The sequence below is a fragment of the Coenobita brevimanus genome, chromosome 13, assembly GCF_032717465.1.
Source record: "Coenobita brevimanus isolate Jiangsu-jjx chromosome 13, ASM3271746v2, whole genome shotgun sequence".
NCBI lineage: Eukaryota > Metazoa > Arthropoda > Malacostraca > Decapoda > Coenobitidae > Coenobita > Coenobita brevimanus.
The window spans coordinates 24,699,180-24,725,205 of record NC_136966.1 but is presented as its reverse complement, the minus strand read 5'-3'; the positions used below and the strand labels follow the sequence as shown (position 1 = coordinate 24,725,205).

General features: G+C 40.7%; 1 protein-coding gene across 1 annotated transcript in view; it reads right to left on the bottom strand.

Annotated features, from left to right (window-relative positions):
* LOC145415116 (carbonic anhydrase-related protein 10-like) overlaps positions 1-26,026 on the bottom strand; it is a 201,410-nt gene that overhangs the window by 153,732 nt on the left and 21,652 nt on the right. The window contains exon 2 of the mRNA XM_080284537.1: positions 3,937-3,996. Within this exon, the coding sequence (XP_080140663.1) occupies positions 3,937-3,996 (60 nt within the window). The remainder of the gene's footprint in view (positions 1-3,936; positions 3,997-26,026) is intronic.

The window sequence follows — 26,026 nt, the reverse complement described above, 5'->3', positions numbered from 1 at the left end:
TTATATGTAGTACGAGAGTATATTGGTTTTCACAGTAATATAGGCAATATAAGCACCCACCAAACACATCAGTATACCGGACCTTTTTTGGCGACATTACCTGTTCATCATTTCTGACTGTTTCTTCCTATAATGCTACGTAAACTTTGTCCTCCACATTGTCATCGATTGGTGAATCACTCTGGCCCTGAATTTCGTACCATGGCACAACATGTCTTGACTGGCCAGGTCACTGGTAACAGGTGAATTGCCGAGACAATGGCGTGCCGGGGGGGGGGGTGGAGGTCATGCGGGGTAAGGCATTGTCCCTGTCTGGCATCTTGTAGAGGAAGGTGTCCCGTGTATATGTACCAAAAATCATGCACGAAAATTGAAAATTGTGCAAAATAGGGACCTTGCAATTGATGCGCATTTATATATATATCAGTGGGACTGACAGTGACAAAACGTGTGTATATATATATACGTCAACGGGATGCAGCAGGTTAATTGTAGTAAATGAGGAACACAGGAGATCAACAAAGGTTACTTGTGTAAATGAAGTGCAAGTAAGAACTGTTAGAAGCCTGCAGTTTGTGGCTTTGACTTGAGTCCACCTCATAACTCCATCAATACAATGACTAATTTCATTGTACTTCTGCCATCACGATGATTTTATTCAACTTAGTAGGGGTCCCTGGCAGTGAAAGGGATAATGATGGCTGCATGCAACTCTCCTTCCTGAGGTTGAAACCTTTGTTCTAAGGGGAATAAAATCGTGCATGTGAATAAAGCATGAATAAAGAAGAAAGAGCTCTCAGAAGGGCAACAGCTGCACCTACCCACTAGTCTAAGGGTCGAATATTTGACAGGTTGTGACCTTCACCTATGGTAAATTACACTCTCAGTCGAGTTATTTCATTCTTAACTAATCCTTACTCGTAACTCTTCCACCAACTTTGTTTCAGATTATATCAAAACTGTTTGAGTTGTCTTTGTCCAATGACCTTGACCTTTGACTACTGTTAAAATCAAATCTCCTTATCTTTGTATCATCATGAATGCTTCCACAAAGTTTAGTCTTCATAGGATAAAAACTTTCAGTTGACCTTGCCATGTGATGTTGACCTTTGATCTATTATTTTCAAAAATCGATAGGTATACCTCCTGAGCGATCTTCAACTGATCCACCAAGTTTTATCCAGATCAGATCTAAACACTTTTAGTTATTTGTTCACACACCGACTCACGAGTGGAAATTTGATCTCGCTTTGTGACCTTGACCTTTGACCGGTTTTTGTCAAATCTGAATCCCTCTATTCTAGCCTAACCTTTCAACATTCTACCAAGTTTGGTTCCTATCAAATCAAAATTGATTGAGTTGATCTTGCCCCATGACTCTGACACTTGATCTCTTCCTAATACCTTGAACTTTGACTGGCTGTTCTCAAAAACTACTTCTTTTATTCTTGCCTTGTCCTAGAACCTTCAACATAAAATGGCGTAAATAGGATATGTGCTTAACTTGCCCTTGCCTTGTGTCCTTGACACACTGATCTCAGAAACAAGTTAACTCTTTGGCTAACCCTCTGCCCTTTCACCATGTTTGGTTAAAATCGGATCACAATTGTTTTAGTTATTTTCATAAAACACACACACACACACACACACACGGTTCGAACTCCGACTTTGCTGTGTGACTGCAGCTTTGGCCATTTGTTCTCAAAATTGAATCCCGCCATCTCTGCCTTAACCTCAACCCTCCCCACCAAGTTTGGTGGGAATTGGATACAGACTGTGTAAGCTGGTGTTCCAAGATTAATCTTTACTCTAGCCCTGTGACCTTGACCTTTGATCTAGTCTCCTCAAAAGAAGCAGGCTTACTCAGTTACTACCAGCCAACCCTTCCTGCAAGCTTGGTTATAATCGGATGAAAACCATGTTATCTTGTGTCCACACACACACACACACACACACACACACACACACACACACACACACACACACACACACACACACACTCAAGCGCGTGCGCGCTTCGTTCAAAACGTTTTGCTCTTGTTCCCTGAGCGTGGGTATAAAAAGTGAATACTTCATCGGATGGAAGAGGGCGGCGGTGGCTCAATCGGTAGAGAGGTGGCCTGCAGTCCTACCGGACCCAGGTTCAAATCCCCGCTGGGGCAGGGAACAGGTTAAGGATTTAAATTCAATAAAAGCAGACTTTATTGATCTACCAGAAGACCCGCCGACATGTCATAAAAATACCCCCGCTAATATCAATACACCAGTCCTGTATGAGACAGCCCTAGCATGTATTCAATATGGACGGTGGGTGTTAGCGCCGAAGTGGTGACATGTAGAGGTGTATAGTATGTAGGAGGACTACTGGGCCTTGAGAGCAGGCTGTGAAGCCTATGCCCAGAGTCGGACACATTAAAAAAAAAAAAAAGAAAAAAAAAAAAACATGAGCTTGACGTTGCAGGCACTATTATACAGGCAGTGGTACAGGTGCTGAGGGTTCATAACAGCAAAGCAGGAGGGGGACAGGTGGATTTAGATGTGCAATTCCGGACGAAGCTCTGCAGGTTTAAGTCTTTAGCACATTTTTTTTCATGATTTATTTGTTCATTAAGTGTTGACATTCTCTTGTATGATAACCATATCTGGCAGACCAGTAAATCCGGTGATGTCCTTATTATCATATTTCTGCTGTATTCGCACTGGATGATTAAATGCAGCTTTCCTCAACGCCTTCACTGATACAGGAGAAAGTGAAGGGGAAAGAAATACACGGCCAGATCCAGAGAATTAAATGTCAACTGTGTTTCCGTAAAATTCCAGTCCTAAACACACATTAATTGGGAAGGAAGAGGTGGCCGAGAGTCTCCTAAGTCAGGGTGAGTATGAGCCTCTGACACAATGTTACAGCAGCAGTTCTGGTTAGTGGGCTCGGGGGAGGCGTTACAGGGGCGGTGAGTGTCTGGGATGACCCACTGTGACTCTCCTCTTGCATAAGTTGATATTAGAGAGTGTGTGTGTGGGGGGGAGGTTTCAGTGTGCATATGTGTGTGTTTGAGTGGGGAGGGGGGTAGTTAGCGCACGCGCGCGCGTGTGTGTGTGTGTGTGTGTGTGTGTGTGTGTGTGTGTGTGTGTGTGTGTGTGTGTGTGTGTGTGTGTGTGTGTGTGTGTGTGTGTGTGTGTGTGTGTGTGTTTCGTTTATATGTGTTGTGTGACCTCAGAAAAAATAAGTCTGGCTGTAGCAACATACCATACAAAGAGAGTTCTGATAGCAAAGTTTATACTGGAGACTGTTTCTAATCCTTCATTATAAGGTATCTCTCCTTAGTCAAGTAAAATCGTCTGGTAGCAGCGTCAATAAAATGATTAATAGTTCTTAGTGTGGGAAGCTGAGGATCATAGATTAACACAGCTTGTTCGCAAATGTAAGTACTGGGTTTGATTCCTAGACTGACAAGAATCTTGGACAAAGTCTGTTTTCCCCCCCTTGCCCCAGGTCATTCTGTTGTACATAAACAGAGAAGTGGATAAAACATTGACCGAATAGAGTAATGTTCTAAGGGAAAGTTGGGGTTTAGCAAAAATTGTCCGCATTTCTGTGATAACCCTTATGTACTCGATGAAAATTTAAAAAGCCTTTTTCTTTTAGTCTGTATACAAACAAAAATATTGATAGATGAAATTTACGGCGAAGTAGTGTGACACAGGCTGCTATTACAAGGTGTGTCGGCTCTCACTGTGAATTATAGTTTGGTGCGCCTCCTGTTTTCAGTCATTTGTTTCTAGTACATTCTCAGTGTCAGTGTGAAAAACAGGAATAGGACGGTGGTGGTGGTGGCTGTGACATATAATACGATAATAAGAATGATGGTTGTGTTATCGAGAGTGGTTTTGACGACGACGACGAGGATGATGACATGATAATATTCTGCAACTTACCTGAGATTCCGTTGTAGGTCCACCACATTTCCCAGTTCCAGCCAAGATCCGCGTCCACATCTGCAACGAGAATTAGTGCTGAATTCTCAAGTCACCAAGAGGATATCTAGGCATTCTTTAATTTTGCTTGATGTGTATTGTGTGTGTGTGTGTGTGTGTGTGTGTGTGTGTGTGTGTGTGTGTGTGTGTGTGTGTGTGTTGACGTCAATCAGGGTTTCACCCATATTCTGGTGAACAAGATGTCAAAGGTAAAGTTAACAGACCTAAGGAAAACTTGACCTAGTAATGCCAGTTCACACTTTTTTTAATCCAAGTTATATCATACTTATCGGAAGGGTTTCAAGGAAATACAAAGGCATTTGGTTTTAAGAACAATCAGTGTAAAATGAAGATAGTGCAAGATCAGAGTTCAACCAGTGTGTCAGTGTGTGTCAGCAATATCACTAAAGCAGTTTTGTTTTGCTTTGGATCAATCTGTTGAATGGATGGAGAATTAGCCAGATAGTTAACCTATTGTCTTTTCTCAGAACGAGTGGTAAGACGTCAAGGTCACATGGCAAGGTTAATTCTATTTTTTGTTTTTATACTAAACATTGTGTAGGTGTTCAGCGAAAAGGAAGCGTAAAGGGACTCGAAAGGTCAAGGTCACACAGCATGGTCAACGTAAGCAGTTCTCATCCAACTTAGATCACACTTGATTGAAGGGCTAAGGGAAAGAACACAATTATTCAATTTAGAGAATAATCAGATAATAAAGTCACAGAGAAAGGCCAAAGGACAGACACATGGCAAAGTCAGCTAACAAATTTGATTTGATTTAGACAAAACTCTGAGGAAGACAAATTCTGAGAACAGTCTGGCAAAGGTCAGTACAGTAATAGGGAAAGGGCAAAACAAGGTCACATAGCACGGCCAACTTAAAGTATTTAGATGTGATGTAGGCCACACTTTGTAGAAGGGTTTCGGGTAAGAAAAGGAAAGAACAATCAAAGTTCAATGTTACACGGAAAAATCAAATATCAGGGTCAAGAGTCAAGGTCAACATAGAGTTCAAATACGATTTAGACCAAACGCGATGAAGTACTGAAAGGTAAGAGTGGCGGAAATCGTTTGTAAGAACACTGAGTCAACGGTTAAGATGTCACAAGGTCAAAGTTCAACTCTTGTATTTCTGTGTGAACAGACAACTAAAAGTCTTGATCAGATTTCATCTCAGCATAGAGAAAATGCTACAGGTCAATAACTGGTTGAACTATTGTCTTGAAAAATAATAGGTCAAAGGACAATTCCGCTTAGTAAGGTCAACTGAAACAGTTTTTATCTGATTTTATATCTTGCTAAAGGACTGGAGACAATGGAAGGATTGAGTTTTTGAAGGGAAATTTTCATTGGTCAAGGTCACAGGGAAATATCAAATGACTGAGTTAATGAGTCAGCTAGTCTCGACATGATCTGGACAATAGTAGGTGGAAGAACTGCAGGTTAGTCAAGGATGAATGAATTTATTTCTAAGAACAGTTTGTCAAAAAGTAAGGTCATCCCAGACAGTTTTTATCCGTGTTTTACCAAACCGAATGGAAAGGTCGAGGAAAGTATGACATACTACGTCGAATTTTAGAACACTTGGTTGATTTTTTAACCAAAAGGAAAAACTGAATCAATCTGCCCTTACACCATTTCTTTGGGCACGATTATTTTTTTCTTAGCACTTGTGCCGTTCTAGCGCCCATTATGTTATTTTTTAAATTTTTGCTCTGTTGCACAGCAAGAACTACAGAATCAATTGCTCTGCAAGTTTTCTAGTATGTAATCGTCAACATATACTAGTGCACTTGGGTATAAAGTGGAAAATGAAAATGGCTGCCACATGTCTGAGTGTGCTAAATCGGAAAGTATCCGGCCGATTTTGACCAGACTCTTTGGAAATGTAGTGGGCCATCAGTGAACATGATTTGCATAGTATGAATGACTTTGACCTTGATATCAAGGTCACAGGTCAAAATCCGTAAAAAATGTTTAGTCATACCAAAAGTCCCTTAATATTTTGTCAACAGTGATAACAAAAGTATTGCAACATCGCCGCCCTACAGTGCCACAGGCTCCAACAGCAGTAGTTCAGCTTAAGAAGGATGTTGCCCAGTGAGCCGTTCTACCTATGGTCTGCCTTTTGTTGTGCATCAGCGAGATCAGCTGAGGCACTGTAAATCAGCACCGGCTTCTTATGTTCACTGCCTTTATTTTCGAAAGAATTTTCCAAATTATTTCACTTAATGCTTGCCCACCTCATTTCACTGTTTTCACAAGTACTGGAGGTATACAATCTGCACTGACACTGAACTAAGCTCAAACCGAACTGAAATGAAACTGACTCCTCTAGGCTCTTCCACCTTCTTATATAGAATTGTATTGTAGACATTATATAGTCATTAGTATATATCTCATAAAGACAATGTACAGGATGTAGTGTCTGTTGGAAACGTACACAGCTTCTCACTAGGAATGTCAATTCACATAATGTCTATCCACAATCTTGTTGTCCCAGACCATCAAGAATCCTTAACCATATGATGTATTTCAAACATCCTCGTAGTCCAGACGATCTAGAATTTCATGACGTATTCAAACACGTGGAGTAACTAGCCCTAGTCAGTTAGTCCATGTGGATGGAAATCTACCAGACACTACAACACACACTTGATATGCTCACACACTTGATATGCTGTATATAATGTCGGAGAGATTCCCTTCTGATCAGAAAGGGGAGAGAGGGGCCAGAGAGAAGGTCCTTAGGGTCACACTCCTTTATGCTGTAACTCACTAGTAATATAACTGTGCAATAAACTTCGTAATCCAAGAGTGCTGGAACTCACCTCGTTGACGCTACGTCTCACTGCTTTATTCTGGCTGAGCTTAACGATCCATAATCGACTCCCCTATCTTCCTACAAGTACTTACGACCACGCTATCGAGACTGGTGGCAAGCGGTAATAACGAACCAACTACGATAAACTACGCTATAGAGAGTGGTGGCCGCGAACGTACGAACAAACGCCTACAAACCTACAATTCTACGATTAAGTAACCACAAGCGAGTAATCAGGAAGAAGAACGAGTTACGAGTGAGGAAAAACAAGCTCTACGATAAGTTACAAGTAAGAAGCTTACGAGACATCTCTATAATCCTCCACAAGCACCTACAAGTAGCGGCAGTCTTCATCCAACAGCAAGTAAATCACAATAAGAAAGGACCGAGAAGTGAGACAAAGAAGTAAGAAGACGAAGAAACAACAACAAGGAAGAGTGGGAAAGGAGGAAGTGCCATGGTAACAGTGTTGACTCTGCATGGTGATGTATCAACATATCTGACTCCATTCCTCCCTCCTCCACTCCTCCACCACCCTCCACCACGATCCCCATACTTCTCCACCACGACCTCCACCATCTTCTCCTCCACCATTACCACAGTGAGGCAGCAGGTCAGCAGTGTCATCATTTGCTAAGATCGTCAATCAGTCCGAGTGCCTGACAACACCAGCCTGCCTGCCTGCCAGCCTCTCTGCCTACGCCAGTGATGACACTGAGTGCTGACGCAGTCATACCAGGACCCTGACCTGCAACAATCAAGCACTACCAACACCCTTTAGCCATCATCACTATCAGCAGCAGCAGCATCCTAGCCAGTATTCCCAACACAATATTAGTGAGTCGAACATTTACTCTATTAGTTTAATAGTACTACTTCATTTATATACAACCTTACATATATACACAGTGATAGACAATATATATCCTTACATGAACATATAATACATACATATGAAAATCTAGTAAGACCAGAAAATTAAAATATAAGTACACATGTATCCTTCATATTACAGTGACAAGGAAAATCAAGTGAAAATGACTAACACATGTGAAGCTAGCAACAGTGTGCTATACTCAACCACACACAAAGTACTTACAACCTATAGCTAAAGATGAATTTTAAAATGAGCATATCAAGTTGACTTCACAACCTTTGGAGGACTATAATGTCAAATGATGTGTGAAACTAAGTGAACACTGAACAGACTGTAAATATTGTATGTATAATTTTATATAAAATAACAAAATGTGGATTACATATAATATCACCCTAATTCAAACTGTGCAGCATAACTAAGTCAATACGCCCGTGGTGTCTCAAATAAACTGTGCAACATAACTAAGCTAATACACCTGTGGTGTCTCACATAACTAAGCTAATACACCTATGGTGTCTCACATAACTAAGCCAATACACCTATGGTGTCTCAAATAAACAATATGACTGATTCATGATATGACTGCATTGCTATTATTGTATTACTTATATACATATGTATCAGTTATATAGCTACAATGACCACTCTTGTGATTCCTGCAATTATGTTACACTTGCTACAAATATGTAACTACAAATGTGGTATTACTGCAATTATGTTACAGTTCCTACAATTATGTAACAACAAATGCTTGCATTATTGTAATTATGTTACATTTGCTACAAATATGTAACTACAAACGCTTGCATTGCTGCAAGTATATTACAACTGCTACAATTATGTTAACTATAAACGATAGCATTTCTGCACTTACGTTACAGTTCCTTCAATTATGTAACTACAAACGCTTGCATTACTGCAATTCTGTTACAGTTGTCACAGTTATGTAACTACAATTTGTTACAACCACATTATGTAACAGTTGCATTAACAAGATGTAACGAAAATTTTATTGCCAACACAAAATATAACAGTTGCATTAACAATATGTAACTGCAGTTTTATGACCAACACAATTATGTAATAGTTGCATTAACAAAATGTAACTTTTATATAACTCTAACTATAATTTTATGGCCAACACAATTATGTAACAGGTGCAGTAACACAATGTTATGTTACAGTCACACTTGCGTAACAGTTACAATAAAATTATGTAACTACAAAAGTATTAACGCGATGTAACTGCAGTTATACAATATTCGTTACTTTTACAGTATTATGTATTTCAATTAAGTTACAAGTCAATTGTAATGTGTATATAGCATGCATTAATACATATATATATATATATATATATATATATATATATATATATATATATATATAGTATATATATATATATATATATATATATATATATATATATATATATAGTATATATATATATATATATATATATATATATATATATATATATATATATATATATATATATATATATATATATATATATATATATATACTCTGTATATATACAGAATATATATATATATATATATATATATATATATATTTGTGAGGAAGAAGGAACCAACGACCGCGAGCCCGCAAAACTGTTTCTTCCAAGAGAAAAACAAAATACAAGAGAAAGCCAAATTCAAGATCCGATCATTTCAAGATGCCTCACTGCGTTTGAAAGACTGGAGATCATAGGAAGCAGGAAATACAGACAGAGGGAGACACTTCCAGAGTTGACATGTTGCATAAATGAAGGACTGGGAGTAACGGTTAACTCTTGCATTAGAGAGTTGGACAGAAAAGGGATGAGAGTTTGCTGCTAGATGGGTGCTACGCGCCCGTCGTAGAGGTGGAGGAATGCATGCAGACAGTTCAGAGGAGCAGTGACCATTGAAGTAGCGATAGAAAAGTGATAAAGATGCAACAGTGCGGCGAAGAGACAGAGGTTGAAGATAGTCAGTAAGAGGAGGAGAGTTAATGAGACGAAAAGACTTTGACTCCACGCTACTGAGAAGAGCTGTACGGGAGGAGCCTCCCCACACATGAAAGTTGTACTCCACACAGGGGCAGATAAAACCCCTGTATAAAGTCAACAATTGTGCAGGAGTAAAGAAGGAACGGAGTCGGCTTAGCACACCTAATCTCTTGCAAGCAGATTTGACAAGAGATGTAATATGATCTTTCCAAGATAAGTCCCGTGGAAATGAAACCCCAAGCATGTTCAAGGATGATGCAGGATTAAGCTGAATATTATTAAACAGTGGGTATACCTGTGGAAGCTTTTGACTGGTTGATAGGTGTAAGAACTGAGTCTTAGATGCATTAAAAACAACCATATTATTTTTACCCCAGTCAGAGATACGAGCCAAGTCAGACATTAGGTGTGCCATAGCCTCATCCCTTGTTTGGTGAAGTAACTGCTGAGATGGGCGTTGCAGGAACCGAATGGAAAGGTGAAGGATGGAGTCATCAGCGTGTGAGTAGATAGGGTTAGATGTACAGCTTAGAAGGTCATTGATGAATAAAAGGAAGAGAGTTGGTGATAGGACAGAGCCCTGAGGAACACCACTGTTAATAGATCTAGGAGAAGAACGATGGCCGATTACAACAGCTGCTATAGAACGACCAGAAAGGAAGCTAGATATGAAGGCACAGATAGAAGGATAGAAATCGTAAGAGGGCAGTTTGGAAATTAAAGATTTATGCTAGACTCTATCGAAAGCCTTTGAGATGTCAAATGCAATGGCAAAGCTTACGCCAAAGACCCGAAAGGAGGATGACCAGGAGTTTGAATGGTAGGTGAGAAGATCGCCAGTGGAGCGTCCCTGACGGAACCCATACTGACGATCAGAAAGAAGGTTTTGATAGGAAAGAGGCTTTAAAATTTTTCTATTAAGAATTGACTCGAAAACTTTTCAGATACAGGATGTTAAAGCAATTGGACGATTATTTTGCATACAAACTGAAATAAAATTACGTACTTTAACAATCACACAAATAAAACATTATAGACAAAAAGAACATGAAATTTAATGCATAACTTACAAATTACCTCCGCTCACAAATAGCAGGCTAACTGGCAACTCTTATTCGTTAATGAAAAATACAAGACATACTGAGAACCTTCCAATACTACCCAACTAACAATTCCCGCTTCTCAAGTGTTTTCATCTAGTATGTGGAGTTATTTGAAAAATTGCTTCAGTACTTTCAGAATTCGTTATTATTATTGTTTAAAACTCCACATCCTGTGGAATTCTTATTGATGTTGTAGATACTACTTTTTTTTTTTTTTTTTGGAGGGGGGACAAGATCTAGAAGGCTGGCATTTCAAGACCGTTCAAGATAGAGACTGGAAATTTTCATATATATATATATATATATATATATATATATATATATATATATATATATATATATATATTATGCAAGAAAGAAGGATCCAAAGGCTAGGAGCCAGGAAGAGTGTTCCCTACAAGAAAAACAAACATGATAACAGAGACCCAAATTCAAGATCCATTCATTCTGAGATTCCTGGGCACACTGCATTTGAAAGACTGGAGACCATAGGCAGTAGGAAATACAGACAGAGGGAGACAGTTCCAGAGCTGACCTGTTGCTTACATGAACGACTGGGAGTAATGGTTAACTCTTCCATTAGAGAGCTGGACAGAAAAAAGATAAGAGTTTGTTGCTAGACGGGTGCTATGCGACAGCCATAGTGATGGAGGGATGCAGGCCGACACTTCAGATGAGCAGTGACCATTGGAATAACAATAGAAAGCAGATAAAGATGCATTAGTCTGGAGAAGAGACAGAGGTTGAAGGGAGCCAGTAGGAGGAGGAGAGTTAATGAGACGAAAGGCCTTTGACTCCACCCTATTGAGAAGAGCTGTATGTGGGGAGCCTCCCCATCAGTGAGAGTTGTACTCTACAGTGGGGAGAAAAGAAATAAAGTGTATAAAGTCAGCAACTGTGCCAGGGTAGAGAAGCCACGCAGTCGGCTTAGCACACCCTATCTCTTGGAAGCAGATTTTATAAGTGAGGTAATATGATCTTTCCAAGATAAATCACGAGAGAATGAAACCCCAAGTATGGTCAAAGATGATGCAGGATTTAGTTGGATATTGTAAATATTTGAGGATACTTCTAAAGATTTCGTCGTGTTGAAAGATATAAGAACTGAGTTTCTGATGTATTAAGAACAAAATTACTTTTATCCCAATCTGAGATATATGCCATGTCAGACATTAGATGTGCCAGAGTCTCAGCCCTTGCTTATTGGAGTAACTGCTGAGGTGGATGCTGTGGGATGCGAAAGAAGAGGTGAAGGCTGGAGTTATCAGTGTATGGATGGAATGAGTTTGATGTGCAGCATAGAAGGTCACTGATGAATAGAAGGAAGAGAGTTGGTGATAAGACAGAGCCCTGCGGAACACAGCTATTGATTGTTCTAGGACAAGGGGTGAGGAACCTTTCTCCTATTAAGGGCCATTAAGATAATTCTAACATCATTTGCGGGGCATACAAAATTATCAACTTAAAATCAAATGTAGCCCAGTACATAATATATACATACATATATATATATATATATATATATATAGAGAGAGAGAGAGAGAGAGAGAGAGAGAGAGAGAGAGAGAGATTCATTCATGAGTTTATGAAACTGCATTTACGAATTGCCTCGCGGGCATGATCAAATGGTCTTGCGGGCCTTATACGGCCCGGAGGCCGGACGTTTCCCACCCCTGTTCTAGGAGAAGGACGGTGGTCATCTACAACAGTAGCTACAAAATGACCAGAAAGGAAGCCAGAGATGAAGGCACAGATAGAAAGGATAGAAAGAGTAAGAGGCCAGTTTGGAAATGAAAGACATGCCAGACTCAGTTGCAAGCCTTTCAGATGTCAAGTTCAACGGCAAAACTTTCGCCAAAGTCCCGAAACGAGGATGACCAGGATCCTGGAAGGTAAATGAGAAGATCTGCAGTGAAGCGTCCCTGGTGGTGTCAATGTGAAAAAAGGTTGTGATTCGAAAGGTGCTTTAAATTATGTTGTTATGAATAGACCCAAAACTTTTGAAATACAGGATGTAAAAGCAACTGAGCATTAGTTAAATGGTTGGGAATGGTCACCTTTCTTTGGGACAGGCTGGATGAGGGCAAACTTCTAGCAAGAAGGAAAGGTACAAGTTAACAGACAAAGGTGAAAGATTTTACCTAGGCAGGATGTAAGCACAGGGCAGTTCTTGAGGACAACCGGACGAACCTCATTTGGCCCATATGCCTTGTTAATACTGCGGCCAGTGATGGCAGAAAATACATGAACTGAAGAAATTTTAGTGTCAGCCATGAGGAAGTCTGAGGGGGGGAAGTGATGGAGGAGCAGCCCTGCAATCGTCTAAGATGGAATTCGAGAAGAAAGTGTCAGTGAAGAGTTCTGCTTTATCAGTAGAAGAATTAATTACAGAGCCCACCATAGTGGAAAAGAGGGAAAGATGATTAAGTAAAGTTGTTAGAAAGATTTTTGGTAATGTTGCCGAAAGAGCAGGAAGAACTGGAGTCGGAGAGTTCAGAGCATTTAGTACGAATGAAATAATTTTTGGCAGAGCGAAGAACAGCCTTAGCATAATTCCTAGCAGAAATTTAAAATGGATAAGATTCAGGGGTGGGATGGCTCCAGTATATTTTGTAGGCCTTGTCCTTGTTGTGGACAGCATTAGAACAATTGTGATCTAACCAAGTTTTTTTGCATTAGTTAAAGGATATGAAAAAGGAATGTATGCGTCCGTGCCCAAGAGAATCACCCCCGTAACGTGCAAGGCACACTCAGATGGCTGTCGGCCATAGACGCAACAATCATTTCAAAGAAACTGAAAGAAGTACTGCCTGAGGGTCACTCAATCTGCAGCTCCAAAGTGCTACAAGCCTTACTGGAGCTATAGGAAAGACTAAGGTGCTAAGGCTGTGATCGGAAGAGCCCAGCACAGAGAAAAGATCAACGGCTTAAGAAGAAGGATTAGATGTAAATAAAAGGTTAAGTATGTTAGAGCTGTCTCCAAGGAGGTCAGAGATATGGATAGGGAGCTGTACAAGTTGCTCTACTGTAGATCATTAAGGATAGAAAAGATGTAGGCTTGTTCTCCAGGCAGATCAGTGATAGGACATGAGATCCAAAAGTGGTGGTGAACATTGAAATCTAGAATGGCTGCAGTCTTCGTTTGGCATATTTTTTCCTAGTGCTAGTGCCGCATTCTTGCCCTCTATGTTATTTTTTCAATTATTGCTCTCCTGCACACCAAAAACTACTGAATCGATTGCTTTCCAATGTTCCAGTACGTAGTCATCAGCGTATACTAGTGCGCCTGTATATTGATACTGAGATCAAAATGGCAGCCTCTTGCCTTAAACTGCTAAAGTATCTGACTGATTTTGATCAAACTCAGTGGAAATATACTGGGCCACGAGTGAACATGATCTGCTTAACATGAATGATCTTGACCTTGATCTCAAGGACACAGGTCAAAATCCATGAAAAATATGGAGTTATACTGCAAGTCCCTTAACATTAGCTATACAATTATAACAAAAACACTTTCGTTTGGGATTTGAAGCACTTTGAATATTGTTTTAGCAGTGTCATAATTCTAGGTATAATTATTAGTCTCCATATACCACATAGGTGGACGTTATTGTTTTTGCTGGTATTTGTATATTTCCCACGTCAGAATCTCACAATGATTCCCAGAGAACCGGCGACTGTGCAAGGAATCTGAAGGGACCAGGTTATGTGTCCTGGCATGAGCCAATGCTGAGAGAAAAAAATCCAAATCTCCCTAATGAGGTCAAGATCATGGTAAGAAACAGTAGCAGGAGACCAGTGACTGTTCGGAGGACAGTAAGCGATACTTAGCAGACTAATTCCACAGAGTTTATTTCGTTTTATTATTAGTCTCCACCTACTGTAATGGTGGAGACTATTATTTTCGCTGGTATTATTAATCTCCTCCTACTACATAGGTGGAGGCTATTGTTTTTATGGTATTATTATTATTCCGGCCTCAGAGTCTCATGATGAATCCAGGAGAACCGGAGACTGTGCAAGGACTCTGAATGGCCCAGGTTATGTATCCTAGCATGGACCACTGCAGACAGAAAAAAAAAATCCAAATCTCTTCAGTGGGGTCAAGGTCACTGTAAGAAACAGCAGGTGTATATTAGTGACTGTCAGTAAGGGAGTACAGAGTACTAGTCAGTCTCTACCTAGTACACAGGTGGAGACTATTTTTTATTTTATTTATTTATTTTTTGCTAATATTAAAATTATTATTCCGGCCTCAGAGTCTCACGACGATTCCAGGAGAATCAGAAACTGCACAAGGAATCTGAGGGGCCTTGGTTATGTGTCCTGGCATGGGCCTTTGATATTTGAAAAAATATCCTTTTTGTGTGCTGGAAGGGCACGTCTGAAAGTGTCTTATCAGTAATATATTCTGAACGGGATAAGCTGATTGTGTCTACTGGAGATTTCAGTGGGATCTGTGCAAGGAATTTGAATTGCTTAGGTTATGTGCCCAGGTATGGGCCATTGTTTCTAGCAAAAAATCCAAATCTCTCCAATTGGGTCAAGGTCATTGTAAGTGACAGTAAGTGGACACTAGTGACTGTCCATAGGACAATTAAGCCCGTGTCCCATATTCAAAATCATCTTCTAGAACGGCCCCGATTATCACGATCTTACCCTCGAGGTATGATCTTGTTGAAATGCCATGATCTTACCTCAAAGGCCCGTGTCCCATATTCAAGTTGATCTTCGAGAATGGCCCCGATCACCACGATCTTACCCTCGAGGTGAAATGACACGATCATACCTCAAACGGTAGGCCTAAATGGTTATTTCACGACACAGTCACGTTAGTGCTAAGATACACAAAAGACATTGTTACGACACCCCACGACACCCTGCAGAAGCGTCACGTTATCCTGACAACACTCTATGATCATCCCTCAGTTAAAAAATAACGGTCACTTTGACTCCACTTCACGCCAAGACATCGCCACGTAGCACGTCGTAAGTCGTTGTAGCGTGTCTTAGGTATAACTTCCCCTATTGTAGGTATAATTTTGTGTCTCGTAGTGGGTCTTCGGGATCCGATCTCCAAGTTATTGCAACAACACGTCAAGTCACTCCTACGTCAGTGCCAAGTCACGCCACGTTACTCATGACAACATGCAGGGACACACGAGGACATGAAGATCGTGTCGTGTCGTGGGAAAGTTCCTGACAGTGGGACATAGGCTTTACAGAGTTCTAGTTAACTACAATGTTGGTGGAGACTGTTGTTTTTGCTGGTATTATTAGTCTTCAGTAATTATTGTTTTTGCTGGTATTTTTATGATTATTCTCGCCTCAGAGTCTCGCAACGATTCCAGGAGATCCGGATACTGTGCAAGGAATCTGAAGGGGCCCAGGTTATGTGTCCTGGCATGGGCCATTGCTGATAGAAAATAAAATCCAAATCTCCCCAAAGGGGTCAAGGTCACTGTAGCAAACAGTAGCTGATGCATGCTTTCTTCGACCCCTTTGTTGATGTTTCACAAGAAGTTACCTTAGAGTCTTCAGATTTTGCTTATATTACACATACCTTACCACAGTGCGAAGCTTCCTAATTGTGGCCACACAATAAGAATATGTAACTAATTATTATTATTCGGTACTCACGGTAAGGCAACGATTCCAAGAGAACCGGAGACTGCACAAGAAATCTGAAGGGCCCAGGTTATTTGTTCTGGCGTGGACCAATGCCTATAGGAAAAAAATCAAATCTCCCCAGTCAGGTCAAGGTCACTAAGAAAGAGTAGATGGAGACAATTGGTGACTGTCTGCAGGACGGTTACAGAGTTCTACTTATTATTATTCTTGCCTCAAACTTTCGCAACAATTCCAGGAGAACCAGAGACTGTGCAAGGAATCTGAAGGGCCCAGGTTTTGTGTCCTGGCATGGGCTATTGCTGATTGAAGAAAAGGAAAATCCAAATCTCCCCAATGAGGCCAAGGTCATCGTAAAAAACAGTAGCAGATATATGCGTTCTTTAACACCTTTGTCAGATCCTTTGTTTATGTTACACAAGAAGTTACCTTAGCATCTTCAGATGTTGCTTATATTACACATATTGTACCACATGTCGAAGCTTCGTCGTTTTGGTTGCACAGTAAAAATACGTCACTAATTATTGTTATTCCAGCCTCTGAGTCTCCCTGTGATTGTTATTCCGGCCACAGTCTCTGGTTCTCCTATCCAAGAGAACCGGAGATGGAACCAGGTTATGTATCCTGGCATGGGCCATTGCTGATAGAAAAAAAAAATCAAATCTCCACAATGGGGTCAAAGTCACTAAGAAACAATACGTGGAGACTAGTGACTGTCCATAGGACAGTTACAGAATTAACGTCGTTATCATCATCATCATCATCATTATTATTATTATTATTATTATTATTAGTCTCTATCTACTATTTAGGTAGACACAATTGTTTTCTCTTGTATTATTATTATTCTCGCCTCAGAGTCTCGCAACGATTCCAGGAGAACAGCAGACTGTGCAAGGAATCTGAAGGTCCCAGGTTATGTGTCCTGGCATGGGTCATTGGTGATAGAAAACAAAAATCTCCCCAATGGAGTCAAGGTCTCTAAGAAACAGTAGATGAGGACTAGTGACTGTCCATAGGACAGTAAAAGAGTTCTTGTTATGACTATTACTCTAATTCTTATTATTATTATTATCGTTGTTATTTATCTTACTATTATTACTATCGTCATCCTCACTCCATTACTAGTACAATATTTGGAGTGTGAATTATGTATGCAAGAGAAACGAAAGTATGGTACACTGTGAACACTGAGATTACACAACAACAGCATAAACAAACACAGCATGAACAGCAACAACAAAAACAATAAACATAAACAACTATAATGATAATAATAATCAATCAATCAATCAGTCATTTCCTGTGGCACCCCACAGGATGCATAGGGCCTCAATGAACTCTCTCCACCAATATTTGTCTCTTACCATCTCCTTCAGGTCCCACCAACACTCCTCTCCTGTTCTTTTTTCATTGTCCTCAACCAGGTTTCCCTCGGCCTACCTCTACCTCTTCTTCCTCTAGCAATCCACTCTGGCACATCCTGTATTAAACTACCTTCTTTTCTGTATATGTGTCCCAGCCACTTCCAGCGAGACAGTCTCAGATATTCATTAACTGGTTCCACTCTCGTAATATCCCTTACTCTTGCATTTGTAACTCTGTCTTGCCACTTTACCCCAAGAATCCTTCTCAGCATTTTATTCTCAAATCCTAATACTTTCTGATCTGTTGCAATTGTACTGTACCATGACTCATGCCCTTAAATTAAAATTGGTCTAACCATGGACTTGTAAATTTTCACTTTAGTATGTACCGAAAGCATATTATTATACCAAACAGATTTCAACATTCCAACAGCTCGCCAAGCTTGTCTAATCCCCTCCTCAATTTCATTGTTTAATGATCCATTAGATGATGCAATCGTTCCCAGATATTTAAAGTTTTCAACATTCTTCACCACATTATTCCCAATTACACAATCGATTTGGTTCTCCACGTTCATATTAATAATTTCAGTCTTTCCACAATTTATAACCAATCCCATTTTTTCTCCTTCCTCCACCCTCTGCATCTCGTAAATACTTCCGCAAATCAGTACAATATCATCAGCATAGTCCAAATCCATCAGCTTCTTATTTTCTTTCCAGTTAATTCCTGTACCTGTTCTCCTTACAACCTTTTTCATAATATAATCCATAACCAAAACAAAGAACAATGGCGAAAGAACTCCTCCTTGAATCACTCCTGACCTAACTTGAAATGGATCACTCAAAGAACCACCCACCATTACCTTACAAAAAGTACCTTCATGTAGGCTTCTAATAATATTTACAAACTTTTCTGGTATGCCATACAATCTCATAATTTTCAACATAGCTCCATGTGAAACACTATCAAACGCCTTTTCAAAATCCACAAAACACATACTAAGTGGCATTTTCATCTCATTAGCTTGTTGCATTAGATGCCTTACAATAAAAATCTGATCATTACAACCTCGACCCTTTCTAAATCCCGCTTGTTCTTCTCTTAAAATTTTATCAATTGCTGGCTCTATTCTGTTCAACAAGATTTTGGAAAAGACTTTTGGAACTACAGGTGTCAAAGTTATCCCCCTCCATTTGCCACACACACTTAAATCTCCCTTTTTTGGTATTTTTATAATCACTCCATATTTCCACTCTTCTGGAATTCCACCATTATCCCAAGCCACATTAAAAAGTTTCAAAAGCGTATTCATCAACTCGTCATTTTCCACCTTAAGCATTTCAGGGAATATTCCATCCTCTCCTGGGACCTTAAAATTCTTTAACTCCTTTATAGATTTTGCTACCTCTTCCAAAGTTATATCCCCTGTTTCTATCTGCAAATCTCTCTCGGCTGGCAAAATGTCCTCTTCAGCTGGGATTGGTCTATTTAGAACAGATTCAAAATGCTCTTTCCATCTTCCTTTTATATCCAAATCTTTCGTCATCAAATTACCATTTCTGTCTCGTACAGGTATTTCCTTCCTTCTCTTTTCAGTCCCAGTTAACTAAAGGCCTGATACGCTGCTCTTGTGCTCTGACCGTCATTTTTACTTAATTTAATTTCTGTCTCTGTCGCCTTTTCATCATATAGTCTTCTCTTATCACGTCTAACGAGTCTTTTTACTTCAGAATGTAAACTCCAGTACTTTGCTCTAAGTACTTCAACTACCGGGCCATCAACATGTTGTTCTTCACTTCTTAACTTCGCCTCTTTCCTTTTCTGAATTGCATTCCATATTTCATCTGACATCCACTTTTTCCTTCTCGTTTTTCCCTTTTTCTTAATAGTAACCTTAGCACTCTCATGCAAAACCTCTTTTACTTCTCTCCACATTTGCTTAATATCATTGTCTTCAGATTCCATCAAAGTCTGCAGGACTAATAATAATAATAATAATAATAATTATTATTATTATTATGATAATGATGATGATGGAGGTTAATAACAATAATAAGAACTCTGCAACTCTCCCTATGGACAGTCACTGGTCTCCACCTACTGTTTCTTACCGTGACATTGACCCAACTGGGGAGATTTGGATTTTTTTTTTTCATCAGCAATGGTCCAGGCCTGGACACATAACCTAGGCCCTTCAGATTCCTTGTGCAGTCTCCAGTTCACCTACATTTGTTGCGAGACTCTGGGGTGGGAATAATAATAACTAGAACTCTGTAACTGTCCTGTAGACAATCACTGGTCTCCACCTACTGATTCTTGCAATGACCTTGACCCCAATGGAGAGATTTTGGATTTTTTTTTTTTTTAATAAAAGAAAATAAACTCTCAGGAATCGGTCCCCCAAGTTCTTTTCCGCATTACTTGCTCAGGTCCTGTTGAAATCTCCAGCAAAGATGGCCACCTTATCTCTTTCTCATAATACTGATATGACGCTTTCTGCCACAGCAAGTAAAGGATTTCGATTTTTTTTTTTTTTTTTTTTTTTTTTTTGTATCAGCAATGACCCATGCCACATAACATGGGACTTTCTGATTCCTTCCGCAGTCTCCAGATCTCGTGGAATCGTTGCGAGACTCTGAGGCGTGAATAATAGTAACTATAATACTGTGATACCAATTCTAACATATGGAAGTGAGCTTGGACCTTGCTGGAGGGACAGAAGTTTAAGAGTGAGAGCAGTGGAAATGAGTTATTTGACAGGAGCATGTGGAGTCACATGGGGAGACAGACTGACAAATGAGGAAGTGAAGGAGCGTTGTGGTGTGGATGTGGATGTAATAGGAAGCGTTAGGAGAAATACACTGTGGTGGTTTGGCCATGTAGAGAGAATGGAGAATGAGAGACTGAAGAGGAGAGTGTGTGTGAGGTGGAGTGGGGGAAAGGGAGGGGGAGGCCAAGGATGAGTTGTAGGGATGGAGTGGAAATGTATATGAATGAGGGGTATGTGAGCTGGGAGCAGAGCAATGAAATGCCGGGGGACAAGGCGACACTGAGGCGATTTGTTTGTGGCCACCCCTTACGGGATTAAGGCGTCTGGCAATTGATAGATAGATAGAATTCTGTAACTGTCCTATGGACAGTCAGTAGTCTGCATCTACTGTTTCTTAGTGACTTTGACCCCAATGAAGAGATTTGAATTTTTTTGTCAGCAATGATCGATACCAGGACACGACCTGGGCCCTTCAGAGTCCTTGCACAATCCCCAATTCTCCTGGAATATTCGCGAGACTCTTAGTCCGGAATAATAATAATTTGTTACGTATTCTTGTTGTGTAGCCACAGTAAGGAAGTATTGCCATGTGGTAAGGTATCTGTAATATAAACAAGATCTGAAGACCTCAGGAAACTTCCTGTGTAACATCACAAGGGAGACAAAGGCGTTGAAGAACGCACGTGTCTGCTACTGTTTCTTACGATGACCTTGACCCAGCTGGGGAGATTTCTATTTTCTTTCTATCAGCAATGTTCCGTGCCAGGACACAGAACCTGGGGCCTTCACATTCCTTGCACAGTCTCCGGTTCTCCTGGAATCGTTATGAGACTATGAGGCGAGAATAATAATAACTAAAACTCTGGGTAACTTTCCTACGGACAGCAACTAGTCTCCACCTACTGTTTCTTAATGTCCTTGGCCCTATTGGGGAGATTTGGATTTATTTCTATCAGCAGTGGTCCATGCCAGGACACATAACTTGGGCCCTTCATATTCCTTGCGCAGCCTTCGGGTCTCCTGGAATCGTCTTGAGACTCTGAGGCCGAAATAATAATAAATAGGGAAAGTTAAGAGTAGGTAAGAGATGGATGAGAGCTAGGAGGGTTAGGTGTGGCAGGGAGGTTTTGAAAGTGAGTGAGTTGGATAAAAGAGAGAAAAAGATAGAGTATCAGGAGAAATTGAAAGATGAGTGGAACGCAGTGAAAGATCGGGAAAATGGCAGCGTGGAGGAGGAATGGCAGTTGTTTAAGAGTGCTGTGGTGGGGCATGCAGAAGAGGTGTGTGGTGTGAGACGTGTGGGTGGTGGTGTAAGAAAAGGAAGTGAATGGTGGTGCGAGGAAGTAAGTATGGCTGTGGCTGAGAAGAGACGTGCATATGAAGTGTGGCTGCAGAGGAAGGATGAGATGTCATATGAAAGGTATAAGGAGAAGAGGAATAGAGCGAGAAGGGCTGTGCGTGATGCTAAAGTGGTAGCAGATGAGAGGTGGGGTAGGCGGCTGACAGAGAATTTTCAGCAGAATAAGAAAATGTTTTGGAAGGAGGTGAAAAGGGTGCGAAAGGGAGAGTCTGGGAAGGAAGAACGAGTAAAAGCAGAGGATGGAAGGATGTTAATTGAGATGGATGCAGTAAGGAAGAGATGGGCAGAGTATTTTGAAAGATTGTTAAACGTAGAGGAGGAAAGGGTGGCTGAGATTGTGGCGGATGGAAGGGTGCAAGGAATTAATGTGTTGGGAGAGTTGAATGATTCTTTGATCACGAAGGAGGAAGTGGAGAAGGCAGTAAAGGAGATGAAAACAGGGAAAGCTGCAGGTATGGATGGGTGTGCTGTGGAATGCCTGAAGGGTGGTGGAGTGACTATTGTTGACTGGTTAGTAAGATTGTTGACTGTGTGCTTTGAGAAAGGTATGGTGCCAATTGACTGGGCAAGTGCTTGTGTGGTCCCGTTGTATAAAGGCAAGGGTGATAAGTATGAATGTACTAGCTTTAGGGGTATAAGTCTGTTGAGTGTTGTAGGTAAGGTGTATGGTAGAGTGTTAATTATGAGAGTTAGAGAGGGTACAGAGGGAGTGATTAGTGATGAGCAGTGTGGCTTTAGGAGAGGGAGGGGATGCGTTGATCAGGTGTTTGCTGTGAGACAAGTGTGTGAAAAGTATTTAGCGAAAGGCAAGGATGTGTTTTGGGCATTTATGGATTTAGAGAAAGCGTATGATAGAATTGATAGGGAGGCTTTGTGGACTGTTTTAAGATTGTATGGACTTGATGGTAGGTTACTAAAAGGGGTGAAAAGTTTTTATGTAAATAGTAGAGCGTGTGTAAGAGTGGGAAATGCTGTGAGTGATTGGTTTCCCGTGAGAGTGGGGATGCGACAGGGATGTGTGATGTCGCCTTGGTTGTTTAATATTTACATGGATGGTGTTGTAAGGGAGGTGAATGCAAGAGTTTTAGGTGGTCTGAGTCTGGTAAATGTTGATGGAGGAGGGTGGAATCTGAAGCAGCTGCTGTTTGCAGATGATACTGGTGACTGATTCAGAGGAGAGATTGAGACAGTTGGTAGAGGAGTTTGGAAGGGTGTGTGAAAGGAGGAAATTGAAAGTAAATGAGAATAAGAGTAAAGTGATGAAGTGTACGAGGTTGATAGATGGTAGGGGGATGAATATAGTTTTGAATGGTGAGTTGCTTGAGGAGGTAGATTGTTTTAAATATCTAGGGTCACATGTTGCTGTGGATGGAAGAATAGATGCAGAAGTGAAGTTTAGAATAAATGAAGTAGGAAAAGTGCTGGGAGGAATGAAAAAAGTGTTTAAATGTCGTTCGCTTAGAATGGATGTAAAGAGAAGGCTGTATGAGGGTGTTGTGGTACCGACTGCATTATATGGGGCTGAAACATGGAATATGGGTGTAGCAGAGAGGAAAAGTTTGAATGTAATGGAGATGAGATGTCTGAGGAGTATGTGTGTGGAGTGACGCGTATGGATCGGGTGCGAAATGATGAAGTCCGAAGGAGAACTGGAGTTGTTCGGGAGATGGCTGGCAGAGTTGAGCAGAGGGTGTTGCAATGGTTTGGGCATATGGAGAGAATGGATAATGAGCGATTGGTGAAAAAGATAACTAGATCTGATGTGAGAGGTGTAAGGCTGAGAGGAAGACCACGAATAGGATGGATGGACAGTGTGAAGAGAGCGCTGGATGCGAGAGGGATGTCTGTTGAGCAAGGAAGAGTGGCTGTGCGTGACAGAAATAAATGGAGAGAAACTGTGAATGAATAAGTGATGACGCAGCCCTGAGGGGATATTCTCCCGCATTTGGTCTGATCAGCTAGTCAGGTCAGGTGCGGGTAAGGGGATGGGTCTGTTATGATGTGGCAGGGGTAAACCAGTTCTGCTGTCGGGCCCTGCTGCGGATGTCACTGATTGCATTGCCCAGTTGACCCTTGTGCGGTGTGGTGCGGTGAGGATCTGTCCGTTCTCCCCTTTGGGGCTAAGATGCGAATGAATGTGTTTGAATGGATGAGTAAATGGAGAGTGAGTCGTCCTGTCTCGGCTACCTCCCTTTCCTTGGGGGAAGCAGCCTAGGTATATAGATAGATAGATAGTTATGTATTTTTACTGTGTAGCCACAATGAGGAGACTTCGACATGTGCTAAGGTATGTGTAATATAAACAAGATCTGAAGAGGCTAATGTAACTTCTTGTGTAACATCAACAAGGGATCTGACAAAGGTGTTGAAGAACGTATGTCTGCTACTGTATATTACAATGACCTTGACGCCATGGGGGAAATTTGGATTTTTTGTTTTTGTTTCTATCAGCAATGGCTCATGACAGGATATGTCATAACCTGGGCCCTTCAGATTCAACGCACAGTCCCCGGTTCTCCTGGAATAGTTGCAAGACTCTGAGGCCAGAATAATACTAACGATACCAGCAAAAACAATAGTCTCCACTTACGTGGTAGGTGGAAACTAATAATACCAGCGAAAACAATACGTAGATGGAGAATAATAATACTAATAGCACAAGAAGGGACACTCAGAGACTACATTACCAGCATCCATCAGTTGATCTAAGGGCTGAAAATTTACTTTGCCCCTGTAACCTTGATGTTCAGTCCATTGCTCTTGCAATCAACGTACATCATTTTTTCTTGACCATTAACCCTTGCATCAAGTTTAGTTAAAATCGGATCAGTTGTGTTTGAGTTAACCTTGGTCTGTGAAGTGGAATTTCACTTTTCTCAGCGACCTTGACCTTCGTCTGAGTGTTCTCAAAATCGTCTTCCTTCGGCCTTCCACAAACTTTGATCTGAATCAAATAAAAACTGTTCACACTGACCTTCTCATGTGACTTTGACTTTTGACGTATTACTCTCATGAGTAATTAATCAACCTCGTGGCGGATCATCAGTACTCGTATCACGTTTGATCAAGATCAGATAAAAACTGATTTAGCTATTTTGTTGACATTCATTCATAAGGGTCCAATCTTGACTTAGTCCAATGGCCTTGAGCTCTGACTGATTTTTTTCTGGAAAATGATTAATCCGTTTCGCCTTACTCTGCAGCCTTCTTCTATGTTTGATCCAATTTAAATAATAAATGTGAAAATTCATTTTACCAGATAAAACACTGACGTAGCCCCGTGACCTTACCTTAGACCAGGAAGTTTGGTTAATATCGGAAAAAAACTGTTTGAGCTATTCTGTTAACAAACACACACACACACACACACACACACACACACACACACACACACACACACACACACACACACACACACACACACACACACATGGCAAGCAAAACCTAATACCCACTTTCATATCGCAAGCAGGGTATAGAAAAATAATTTTGTGGAAATGGGAGTAAAAACACCTAACTTTACTTACGAAAATACACGAATAAGCGAACCAGTATCAGTGTGCTGCAAAGAAAACAGACAAGACCTATATTTACTGATCTTTGAAGCCTTCGATGCATTATCATTCGTTCCTTAACCCTCTGACTGGGGCATTCCCTTACAGCTGAATAAAATCGTTTGATGTTAACTTCAACGAAATACCTGAGTCAGTAGTAGCGAAAAGGTTAATGAGAAGCCCTTAAACTCTTATTGCCAGTTTGTGGTCTGAATATCCTGTCTGATTTCAACCTTCGCAGCCAGAAACTTACTTTCAACTACAATTATGCCGAGAAACATGATAGGGTGAGTGAATCTATTGGGCGGGTGGAATCGAGAGAGAAAGAGATTCTTGTGGACAGATGGTGTGAAGGAAGATAAGAGAGAAATGGGTATGCAGGAGGTGGATATAGCAGACACAAGGCGGTTAAGATACACAAGAGGGGCTCGCCTTGACTGAAAAGTCGATGATGCAGAACAAAAAGAAGAACGAGTAGAACAAAAAGGAGAAGAAGAATAAGAACAGGAGGAGCAGGAGGAAGAGGAAAAGGAAGTGGAAGAGCAAGAGGACGATGATGCTG